Here is an 11101-nt window from a genome sequence, read left to right as displayed (position 1 = left end):
GCCCGATGCCGAGGACGATGGGGACGAGCTCGAGGAAGAAGACTCCACTGTGCTCTTTGCGCAGCACACTGCTCGTCTGCCCGACATGTCCATGACGCCGCGCTCGCTACTCCCCCAGCCACAGCAGTCAATACAACGAGGAAACAAGGACCCGCTGCTCCATCGCATGCTCGACAAAACCTACAGGCTCCAGGCGACGCCGCACAAGGAACCCCAGTACCGCATCTCGCCGCTCAAAAAGGAAGACGAAGGCCAAGGCAAGGGCAAGGGCAAAGAAGGCATTCCGTCATGGCAGGACTCGCCCATGTCGTCGCCCGTAATGGAGGCGCCCAAGCTGCGGAGCGAGGCTTTCATGTCCCCCGTCAAGTCGGCGGCGCGTCAGCGACTTGCCGCCGCGACGGCCGGACCTAGGACGCCAGGCGTCAGCGTGCAGACGCCTGCTTCGACGCGGCGCACGAAAGACTTTTTCCCGCAGGACGACGACACGACGACTACCACCGAGGCCCCCGTGACAAGGCAGAAGTATGAAATCGACTGGGACAGCGACAGCGACGAGGGTGCTTTCGGTGGCATAAGCCCGCCCAAGACGATTCAGTTTGCACTGCCGCCCTCCAAACTGTTGCAGACACCCGGTATGTTTTGTTTTTGTCCCATGGCTTGTGGTTCCACGTAGGCTGATTGCGTTTGATTTGTCTTTGCGTTCAGCACGGGAGGCTAGCAAGCGGATTGTAGACGACATCTTGATGACGGCCGGCGCTGAGCCCGACAGCTCAGAATACAGCCCCACTATGGTCAAGATGAACGATGACGTCTTGAATGATAGCTTTTAAGCGGCGTCACCTGTTGAAGTCTTGCGTTTACGGGATGGACTGACACGCACACTGAAGCCGAGGCGATGTAACAAGAGTTGCTCCCATGTGAGCAAATTACGGAAGTCAAACTGGAGACGGGACTGAAATTCGGCACGCCCGGCACTCGGCATCACGAGAAGACGACGGAGCGTCGGGCCAAGACTAGACCAATGCGATAGATACCCCTACTGTGCAGTGCGTGTTTGCCCTCTAAGAACGTGTAAATTGAAAAAATCGGCCGCTCACCCATCAATACTGGGTTGGGGAGGCGGGTCGGAGCTGTAGGAAGACGACGAATGAGCCCGGTCCCGTTTTTTATCGCATTCGAGCCCGAGACCCGAGTGAGTCCGGCACAGCCAGGCCAAAAGCAACTCAGGCAGTCGAGAATGTCTCTGACGCCGAGACGGCGTCTCGTCGTTGTCCGGACGGTCCGGAGGTCCCACTCTTTCGTATTCGTATGCTGGATGGCAGGCGGTGTGGGAGAAGGAAAGGCGTGATTGGCGAATGGGGGAGCTCCAATCTCAAGCGGCGGCATCGACGGGTCGTGCACAAGGTGAGCATTTGACTGACTGTTCCTGTTCTTGTACAGTTAGTTGTTCGTTCCTCTGGCGGATGCAACATGTGCAGATCTGGCCAAACTCCCATGACGTGCCTCGTGGGCATGAGAGCCCGCCACGCCCCTCCCACCCCCCTTATCCCTACCCGTTCATGCCGTAGCTACCTAGTCAAGTGACTGACGTCGTACTGAGGTGGACGAAGCGAACTGCGGTGAACTCTGTATCAAGTCAAATGACATCAATTGGCAAGGCAGATCGAACAATGCTTGTTGACAACGACGCACATGCTGCACTGTTGCTTGCTATTTGCGACCGCTGTTGCTGCTTCGATACCCAAGTGACTGACGGAAGCAGGGGACTGAGACACAACCAGACAGACATAATTTCTCCACCGTGTGAATCGCGGCGCCGTGGATAAAAAAAAAAAAAAGATACTGGGCAGCCCAAGCACTTCACCACCAAATTCGCACCACCTCGAATGATCGGCCAATGACATCCGACAAGATTGGACGAGATGGCGTGGTAATTTAGCCTCCCAGGGCCCTGTCCTCTGTCCGCTTGGCAGGAAGGAATCGCAGGGCCACAGTGGTCCGTCCGCGCTCTCCCCTCCTCACCCCTTGTCCCTTGTCCCTTGTCGCCCGGCCATCCCCTGAAGGCTGGCTCGTGCGCGGGCTCGTGCTGCATCACAGCCTGCCGCTTAGGGTGTACCCAACAAAAAAATTGACAGCGCGCCGACCCAGCCCTGTTGGTCCGTTGCGCAATCGAGCACCTGGTAATTTCGACTGTGTCCGTTCACCACCCGCAACATCCGCTGCACCGCTGCGACCTTACCCCATCCTCCGTGGAAAGACGGGAATCTCAGTCATGGAGACCCGTGCTCCCGCCATGATTGCAGTGTTTTCTTCGTGCTGAGTAATGAATACATCACCTTGTTTCCCGCCTGCCACCACCTAAGTGCTGTTAGCTGAACGGTGATCACCCAGGCTACCTACCTGGGTAGGTACCTTACCCTGACCAGGCCAGACCCTGTGTGCACAATGTGAGGCCTGTTTGAGTCAAAGTGGACGGTGGTGCCCAGTAGGGTCGCGACTGCTCCGAGAAGTCTGCATTTCCACTTACCTTACTTCCATGTGAGGTCGTCCCTCCCAAGGAAAACTGATAACATCGAACGCCGCCCCCTCCCCCCCCGTGCCGTTTCCTCCACCCACCCCCTTCGCATTCCTTTCCGCAATCCCATTGCACAGTTGCGCGTGTACAGCACACGACGAGACCTTCGTGTGTGTGTGCCTTTGAACCTCAGCGCCTTGCTTCTGGTTGAACATCTGCCCTCGCGCAACTCGTCGCGCCCAGAGAGAAAGAGAGAGAGAAAGAGAGAGAGAGAGAGAGAGCTCGTGGCCGTCCTTCGCTCAACCTCACCCTCGAACGACCAAAGCAAGTCGCTTCAGCAGCTTCGCTGACAAGCAGACTTCGAGTTCGCAACAGCCCGTAGCCATGGACGCCAACACGACCTTCACCTCCGTTCTGGCGAACGCAAAGTTTGCCAGCGTCTCCATCCCACCACAGGTGGACAGCGTGATCGAGGCCGTCTCCAACGCCAGCGTCTGGACCATCGTCTTCACGGTTCTCGCTCTCCTGGTCGCGTACGATCAGAGTATGTCTCGCCTGCCGCATCGTCGTTGCTGTGCAGTCACGACTGCCTACCGGGAAGCTTTTCAACTGACCAATGCTTTTTTGTAGTCGGCTATATCGTTCGTAAGGGCTCCATCGTCGGCCCAGCATGGAAGATTCCCTTCATGGGCCCCTTCCTGTCCTCCATGGACCCCAAGTTCTGGGAGTACCAGGCCAAGTGGGCGAGCGGTCCCCTGAGCTGTGTCTCCGTCTTCCACAAGTCAGTCTGCCTCTTTCTACCGGCACCCCTCTTCGTGACAATACACTGACTGTACACCTCTTTGCAGATTTGTTGTCATTGCTTCCACCCGTGATCTATCGCGCAAGATCTTCAACTCGCCTTCCTACGTTGCCCCCTGCGTCGTCGATGTCGCCCCCAAGCTCCTGGGACATGACAACTGGGTCTTCCTCGACGGCAAGGCTCACGTTGACTTCCGCAAGGGGTTGAACCAGCTCTTCACTCGCCAGGCCCTCGACTCGTACCTTCCTGGTCAGGAGGGCGTGTACCGCGACTACTTCGCCCGCTTCCTCAAGGTCACCAAGGACGCTGGCGGCAAGCCTGTCCCCTTCATGCCTGAGCTGCGTAACCTCATGTGCGCCGTCTCTCTGCGCACCTTCGTTGGCTACTACATTTCCGACGATGCTGTCGACAAGATCGCCAACGACTACTACCTCATCACCGCCGCCCTCGAGCTCGTCAACTTCCCTGTCATCATTCCGTACACCCGCACCTGGTACGGAAAGAAGGCTGCCGACATGGTCCTGGCCGAGTTTGCCAAGTGCTCCGCCAAGAGCAAGGTTCGCATGGCTGCCGGCGGCGAAGTCAACTCGCTCATCGACGGCTGGGTCAAGGCCATTCAGGAGTCCAAGAAGTACCGCGACGCTGAGGCTGCTGGCCAGGCCGAGGGTCTGACCAAGCCCATGCCCTACCTTCGTGAGTTCAGCGACGACGAGATTGCCAAGACCATCTTCACCTTCCTCTTCGCCTCTCAGGACGCCACCAGCAGTGCCGCGACGTGGCTCTTCCAGATCATGGCCCAGCGCCCTGATATCCTTGACCGTATCCGCGAGGAGAACCTGAAGGTCCGCAACGGCGACATCCATGCCGAGCTTAACCTGGAGCAGCTGGAGTCGCTCAAGTACACCCGCGCCGTCGTCCGTGAGCTTCTTCGCTACCGCCCTCCCGTCATCATGGTTCCCTACGTCGCCAAGAAGGCCTTCCCCGTCACTCCCGAGTACACCGTGCCCAAGGGTGAGTTTTCGCATGATCGTGCGACGTCGTAACAGTTGCTGATATCATCCAGGCTCCATGATCATCCCGTCTGTATGGCCCGCGCTCCGCGACCCCGAGGTGTACGAGAGGCCCGACGAATTCGACCCCGAGCGCTACTACACGGGCGACGCTGAGGTCAAGGGCTCCAAGAACTTCCTCGTCTTCGGCACAGGTCCCCACTACTGCATCGGCCAGGTGTACGTGCAGCTGAACCTGGCGCTGATGATTGGAAAGGCCGCGCTCCAGCTGGAGTGGACGCATCACCCCACCCCCCTGTCTGAGGAGATCAAGGTGTTTGCCACCATCTTCCCTAAGGTACGTCTAAAGATGAAAAAAAGTAGAGAAGCGTTTGGCGGGAGCGGCAGAACTGACTCTTTTTGCCCTCTAGGATGATTGCCCTCTGACGTTCAAGGAGCGCGTTGCGGCGTAAGATAGGAGGTTGGATTGTCAGATCTACCTCCACGATGCGGCTGAATGCCCTTCGCCAATCGAAACCCGGCAGGTGGTGCCCAAGATTCAGGATGACGGATCAGCCTGACGGTGCACAATGACTGGTGAGACGATCAAGCCCGAACCACTGCTAGTGGTCGACAACAGGAGCGCCACGCTTCTCCGGTCGCGTGGCCCTGGGGCTTGAAAGACACGACCATTCTATGACGGGGACGCTCTTCACTAATTGTAATCACTATTTCCGTGTATATACATTTCCTTCTTCTCTTCTGGGCTTATGTCCCTTTTCACTGCAGCCCGGGGGTTCCGTCGCTCCCGGCGAAGGCCGCTGGGGAGGGCGAGCCAGGATTATTTAGGCCAGGGTATGATACTTTGGGGTAGATGAGCGAGCATCCAGCATGAGGTCGTTAATGAGAATGAGAGTTCGAGAATAATCGTTGGACGTGTCGCCTGGTACGAGTGAGCTGCCTACACGGCGGTTTGTTGTCATGTCAGCCAGGTGCGTTCAAAAGCGCTGGTCAATGACGAAACTGCCAAAAGCGGGTCCTCTCGAGCTTCCGGTTCTGGGCCTCGGAATTGACCTCGACCGATTGTCAGACAAAGCTCAACACCCTCCAACAACGATAGGCTCGAACCTGCCAATACTTGAGTCCTGTACTGTACGTCTCAACCCAGTCGCATTCCGAAAGTGCACATTCGCCATGGCCACCTCTCGCCAAAGCGCCCACCTTCTCCGCACAGCTCTCGTCCGTTCGGCGCGGCCATGCGTCGCCACCACGGCATCACACGCCAATTGCTTGCGCAGCACCACCACGACATCCGCCTTCCAGACTCGTCTCGCCGTCCGCCCGGCGACGCATCCCCGGCTCAGGCTATACTCCCAGCTCGTCATCGACGGCGTCTGAACGAGAAATACCACAGAGACGTCGGCCCGCGGTACCAAGCTCTGGACCTTTGACCAGCTGGAACGCGCCGTCGACAGCAACAAGTCTGGCATCATCATCGTCGGTACGTTTGCTGCCTTTTCCCCCTCCTCCTTCGTCTCCCCGTGCTCCAGTATCTGTCTTCAGGTACCCGAGCCTGGCGTACACACACACACATGCACACCCATCTGGAGAAACGAGCAACCATACCAGCGGGCTAACCCAGAGAACCGATAGACACGCGCGAGCCCGGCGAGGTCCGCCAGACGGGCCACATCCCCGGCGCGATCAACATTCCCATCACGACACACCCCGAGAGTTTCCACGTGACGGCCGAGGAGTTTGAGGACCGCTTCGGCTTCGAGAGGCCGGCCAAGAACAGCGAGCTCGTCTTCTACTGCAAGGCCGGCGTGCGCAGCCGTGCGGCGGCGGCGCTGGCCACGGAGGCTGGCTGGACCGGCGTCGGGGAGTACCCCGGCAGCTGGCTCGACTGGGAGAAGAACGGCGGCCGGGCGCAGAAGCCGCAGGACCCGTGAGGCGGCTTTCCCTCCGTCTCCGTCTTGTGTGCGCTGCTGCTGCTGCTGCTGCTGCTGCTGGTGTAAGGAGTGCCCGATGTTGGGTTTGGCGCTGGCTGGTGCGTCGGGCAATGTTTGATGTATAGTACTGCAGCCGTGTGTTTCCTACGGGTAGGATGACATTCGGGCAACGTGTCATGCAATATGGTCTGTATGGGGGAGAAGGGCTCGTGAGTCGCAGTATTGGTGCTCTGCGTGGCACTGTCGCCATGAGGGACAGGTTTACGGGGCGTCAATCACTCGTTTGTGGGTAGGACATCGTCCCTCCCAGGAGCGTATGGAAACATCATAGATCTAATACTGTACACAGTACACAAGGCCTCTAGCCAGACCGCGCAGCCGGCGCCCAATCATAACTCAAATCCATCCTGCCCGTTCCCTTGACCACAACCGCTTTAGAAAAGGAACATGGCCGCGCCGCCCTTGTCGTCTCCTTGGGAGGGCTTGCAACGGGGCTCCCGTGCGCGAAGAACAGGATCTTGATGGTCACCGACCAGCCCCAGGTGCAGGGCGACAACGACGATGAGCAGAATCTTGCTCGTCTGGCGGTCGGTGGCGCTGAGCACGGGGTAGAGGTTGCGCAGCAAGAAGGCGACTGAGAGGCCGAACCCGACAGCCACGAAGACCCAGTTGAGTATGGTAATGGGCGACCAGCTAATGAGGGCTACGGGTATCCAGATGAGATTGGAGTAGCCATAGAGCGCCCAGCATTCGAGCAGGTTAGCCGACTCGGAGCCGAAGTACCGCAGGGCGAGGAAGAGGCCGACAGGGATGAAGAGAGTGTAGCCATAGATAAGTCCGGCGGCGCCTGAGATTGCCTGTTAGCCATTGATCGTGTCATGAAGCTGCGCCTTTCGGATCTACATACCACTCAGGAGCTTGAAGTCGTAGGCGAAAGGATGGTCGCCAGTGTCGGCGAGGTACGCGCTGATGGTGCCTCCGAGGAAGAGAATGAGGACCACAGTCGTAGCGATCCAGAACGGCCCATAGAGGTCGGGATTACCCTCGAGGACGTCGAGGAAGTTGGCGCGCGGGTACAGCGCAGCCCAGCAGCGGGAGAGCACGGCAGATGTGTCAACGTCGAAGAACTGGGCGTAGAACGATAGGGTCCAGAGGAAGCGCTTGGATGAGGATGAAGATGCTGTCACGGGTGGAGGGAGACCGGCTGATGGAGCTGACTTGCGACCACCAGCATTTGTGTCGTTGAAGTTTGACGAGTGGAATTCGAGGTCGTCCTGGAGATCGGTATGGCCAAGGTCGCCCTAGGATGTAAAGTTAGCACTGGAACAGCTCATGGCACGAAGAGTTGGTAGCTCACGTCATCATCGACGTCGACCACCGCATCGTATCCTGAGCCAGACATTGTTGAATCTTGCACGCGTTTCGAATGTGGCGAGCGCGCTTCGTGGGTAGGGACTGTAGTTGCAAGGGAATGCCGAGTCGGGTAGAGGTCGAAGCTGGCCTGGAGCTCAGGAGCAAGGTGTCGTAATCTGGAAATGCAGATAACAGGTGGGGTCAAAGGGACGTATGCAGATAGGCGAAATGTGACGAGAGCTCCACTAGGCACCGGCACACACACACACACACGCACACAGTACTGTGAACGTGATGTACAGGTCAGAGGCAAGCCGCGAGTGGTCGCGCAAGATGGAAGCCAAGCAGGGCGCTCACCGAGCTATCGAGTATTCGTCATTCCACGGCAATGGCGCTATAGTGCGTATGGCAGCTTCGTTATTCTAGACTGTATGCACTTGAGGTCACTTCAGCAGCTCGCACGTGCACAAACCCCTCACATTGCGACAAAACGGTTCATCATGAATTTTACGGCATGCTCAATTTGCTGCGATTCGTCTTATCATCGAGCGCAGGCCTCCACAAAGCCAGATGACCCAAGGGCACTCTCGGGCCCCCTGCACCATCCCATCCCCTGCCGGAATGCCGAAACCAATCCCAGACGCCATATCCATGACATACGAGCGAGTCGTCTATTTGAGCTTCTTCTTGGGGCGGAGCTGGTTGGTGTGACCGCACGAGCGCTTGCGGCAGTTGGTCGCACGGGGAGGAAGACGGGCCTGAGCTACTTGTTAGATTATGGTCTGCCGTGTGGGGTCGTTGTTGGCGAGAGGAACGTACGTAGCACTTGCGGCAGATCTGCTTGTCGCAGTTGTACTTGGAAGCAAGAGCCTTCAGCGAGGGCTCGATAATTCCACCACGGAGGCGGAGGACCAGGTGGAGGGTGGACTCCTTCGAGGGTGTTAGCATCCGTTTTTGTGGGTGTTTCCGCAGCATGTCCTGTCTCATAAATCTTTCCCCCTCTTGCTTGCTCAGAAAGCAAAAGAACTACCCCTCATATTCGTATTCCCGTCATTCTCACTGACCTTCTGGATGTTGTAGTCGGACAGAGTGCGGCCATCCTCGAGCTGCTTGCCGGCGAAAATCAGGCGCTGTTGGTCGGGGGGAATGCCCTCCTTGTCCTGGATCTTCGACTTGACATTGTCGATGGTGTCGGAGGACTCCACCTCAAGGGTGATGGTCTTGCCCGTCAGGGTCTTGACGAAACTGTTGGTCGCATCGTCGTCAGTTGTCGTCGATCTCGGAGGGGGGGTGGTGGCGGCTCGCTTGGATGCCGTGTTGTGCGTCGTTCAGTCGTCGGGGATCGGGGAAACTCACATCTGCACTGTGAAATTGTCAGCATTTCTGTTCGAATGTCTGTCATGTGTGCATCGAGCGTGCAGGGTGCATTTTTTACTTACTCTTGCCGGTTTTCGCGAGTGATTGATGTTGACGATGAAGTTCACTGCTGCGCGGCTCTCACGAACAATTGGTGGGGACGCCTGTCTTGCCGATTGAGAAAAAATCTTAGGGTTGGATGCCCCGAGAGTGTTCGGGTGGTCACATGGATGTGGGGGCCGGCAGGTGCACAAGTACAGCACACCACGGTGGAGCAGCAGGCAATAAATCAGTACCGGGTGAGAATGCTGCGCGACACCAAAGCCTGTGGGAATGCCTCACAACAGGTCGTGCCGTGCATCCCAGTAGACGTCGCTCCGACGCGCGAGCTATCTAATGATCTACTTGAGCATCTTACCAGGCCCCTGGTAACGACAGTCACTGAACGAGAGACTGGGATGGTCTTCTTCTCATTCAATTGGTCTCTCAATATCATTAGTTGCAGATGTTTAGTAAGGTCTTTGCAGCGTCTCGCTATCAACGTCCTCCATGAATTGTGTCGTCCTGAACCTCGTCACTTGTTGACGCTGCGTCTGCGGCGTCTGTTGTTGCCATTGAGCTCGTGTTGGTCACCTGTTTCCTCTGCCTCCGCCGCCATGCCCTAATCTGCAACTCAAGCATATTCACAGCCTTGAGTAGGGACTCCGTCGACAGGCCTGCAAGCTGAGCTGCCCGGTCGTAAAATGCTCGCCCGTGGGGCGGTAAGTCCCCTAAAGTTCTGTAGGAGAAGTATCGCAGATTCGTGCCTAATGACTGTCTCTCTTTCTCCTCGTCGAAACTGGCCGCCTCGATCTGGACTTTCTGCAACCTCTTGTTGAGTGCATCGTCAGCCTCCTCAGGCTCGGCAGCTTTCGGTCGAGCGTCTTCAATGGGAAAGAATTCGGCCAAGAATGCGTTTTCGTCTGTGGATGGAATCAGCTCATTGTCTTGGATTTGAGTCCGAACGTTTTCATACCTTTGCTTCCGATGTGCAGCGCCATATGTGTGAAATATCTGTCCAGTTCATCTGGTGACATGGAGGTGATATCCGCCGCCGTTGCGGTCCGATAGTTGGTCGAAGATATTGCTTGTGCCTCTTTCACAGCCTGTGACATGACTGCGTGCCATTTTTCCCAATCTAGTTTGGGAATCTGAACGTTGTCGTCTTGCGAAGGCAGGGAGACATGCTCAAACGGAAAGCACCACTGCGTTGCCAGGACGATAACGCAACTCAGTAGAATTTCAGGGTGATGTATCGCTCTGATTCTGGGTGCCTCCACTGGGAACGAGTATCCCAGAGTCATGATCGGTGGTATTCGTCGCGCAACAGACACGATTTCAACTTGCATGCGTCAGTTGCCGTTGAGCGCAGGATAGAGGTGAGCAGACAAACCTGGCAGACCGAGTTCCCTAACATATTGAAGCGTTATCAAGACGTCGTTCAGGGGCGGGAACACCATTTCATAGTTCGCGTGAAAAGAGAGCGCCAGGTTCATCACAGATGAATGGAGCTCGCCGTCGTCAAACCGTGCCAGGTCCGCCACTTGAAACTGTTTCTGGTGGGTTGCTGGTAACCTGTTCCACATCTCCTGCGGTATCTGGCGGCTCTGGCATAATAGTCAGCCCCATGCTGTCCAGGTAAATATTCGGTTGCTGCTTACCGCCTGCTTGTACGTGATGTTACCGCCCTTCGCCCACCGAACAAAGTCACCGATCCGTGTCGGCGCCCTCAGGAGCAGACACCCCAGGTAGCAGAGCGCCAGCGTATCTGGCAGCCGCGGCGCTGGCCAGCCATCGCCCGCATCCGAAGACCAACTTTTCGCTCTCTTCTTCCGATGCGGAAGCGTTGAACCGCTCTCGTCTTGCTCGCTCGTCGGCTGCGAGCTGAACACGGAGAGCTCTGCCTCAGACGTCGAGTCGTGCAGCATCTGCTCCTCAATTGCCGCCGCGGGGCTTTCCGCGGGAGCCGCAGGTCCCACAGATCTCGAACAACAGTCTCGAGCTCGGCCTTGTGGCCCTTCGCGTTGACGAGCCAGTCAACCTGGAGGCGCAGCACAAGTTGTACGCACTCGAGATAGAGGTCCCGCGCCGCCTT

At 57.2% G+C, this 11101-nt stretch overlaps 6 protein-coding genes across 6 annotated transcripts in view; 3 read left to right on the top strand and 3 right to left on the bottom strand.

Annotated features, from left to right (window-relative positions):
• The window catches only part of VDBG_00756 (conserved hypothetical protein), a gene marked incomplete at both ends in the record, with an annotated part of 1516 nt that extends 686 nt beyond the window's left edge, over positions 1-830 (top strand). The window contains 2 exons of the mRNA XM_003009028.1: positions 42-632; positions 706-830. Of these exons, the coding sequence (XP_003009074.1) occupies positions 42-632; positions 706-830 (716 nt within the window). The remainder of the gene's footprint in view (positions 1-41; positions 633-705) is intronic.
• Positions 831-2899: 2069 nt separating this feature from the next.
• On the top strand, positions 2900-4779 carry VDBG_00755 (cytochrome P450 61; the record flags this gene model as incomplete). Its single annotated transcript, XM_003009027.1, has 5 exons — positions 2900-3059; positions 3146-3296; positions 3364-4328; positions 4381-4664; positions 4738-4779. 5 exons carry the CDS (start codon positions 2900-2902, stop codon positions 4777-4779), a joined length of 1602 nt encoding a protein of 533 aa, XP_003009073.1.
• A 783-nt stretch (positions 4780-5562) lies between these two features.
• On the top strand, positions 5563-6258 carry VDBG_00754 (rhodanese domain-containing protein; the record flags this gene model as incomplete). Its single annotated transcript, XM_003009026.1, has 3 exons — positions 5563-5641; positions 5721-5855; positions 5960-6258. The coding sequence occupies 3 exons, from the start codon at positions 5563-5565 to the stop codon at positions 6256-6258; spliced, it is 513 nt and encodes a 170-aa protein (XP_003009072.1).
• A 434-nt stretch (positions 6259-6692) lies between these two features.
• VDBG_00753 (YIPF1) lies at positions 6693-7702 on the bottom strand (the record flags this gene model as incomplete). The annotated part of the gene is made up of 3 exons (XM_003009025.1): positions 6693-7105; positions 7166-7559; positions 7616-7702. 3 exons carry the CDS (start codon positions 7658-7660, stop codon positions 6693-6695), a joined length of 852 nt encoding a protein of 283 aa, XP_003009071.1.
• Positions 7703-8282: 580 nt separating this feature from the next.
• VDBG_00752 (ubiquitin-60S ribosomal protein L40 fusion protein) lies at positions 8283-9013 on the bottom strand (the record flags this gene model as incomplete). Its single annotated transcript, XM_003009024.1, has 4 exons — positions 8283-8369; positions 8431-8541; positions 8676-8856; positions 8976-9013. 4 exons carry the CDS (start codon positions 9011-9013, stop codon positions 8283-8285), a joined length of 417 nt encoding a protein of 138 aa, XP_003009070.1.
• Positions 9014-10625: 1612 nt separating this feature from the next.
• VDBG_00751 (conserved hypothetical protein) lies at positions 10626-10934 on the bottom strand (the record flags this gene model as incomplete). The annotated part of the gene is made up of 1 exon (XM_003009023.1): positions 10626-10934. The coding sequence occupies one exon, from the start codon at positions 10932-10934 to the stop codon at positions 10626-10628; it is 309 nt and encodes a 102-aa protein (XP_003009069.1).
• Positions 10935-11101: the final 167 nt, after the last annotated feature.

This window comes from Verticillium alfalfae, genomic scaffold (genome assembly GCF_000150825.1).
Source record: "Verticillium alfalfae VaMs.102 supercont1.1 genomic scaffold, whole genome shotgun sequence".
Classification (NCBI taxonomy): Eukaryota; Fungi; Ascomycota; class Sordariomycetes; order Glomerellales; family Plectosphaerellaceae; genus Verticillium; species Verticillium alfalfae.
Note: the sequence above shows the minus strand (reverse complement) of the source record. Positions and strands in the feature narration are given on the sequence as shown.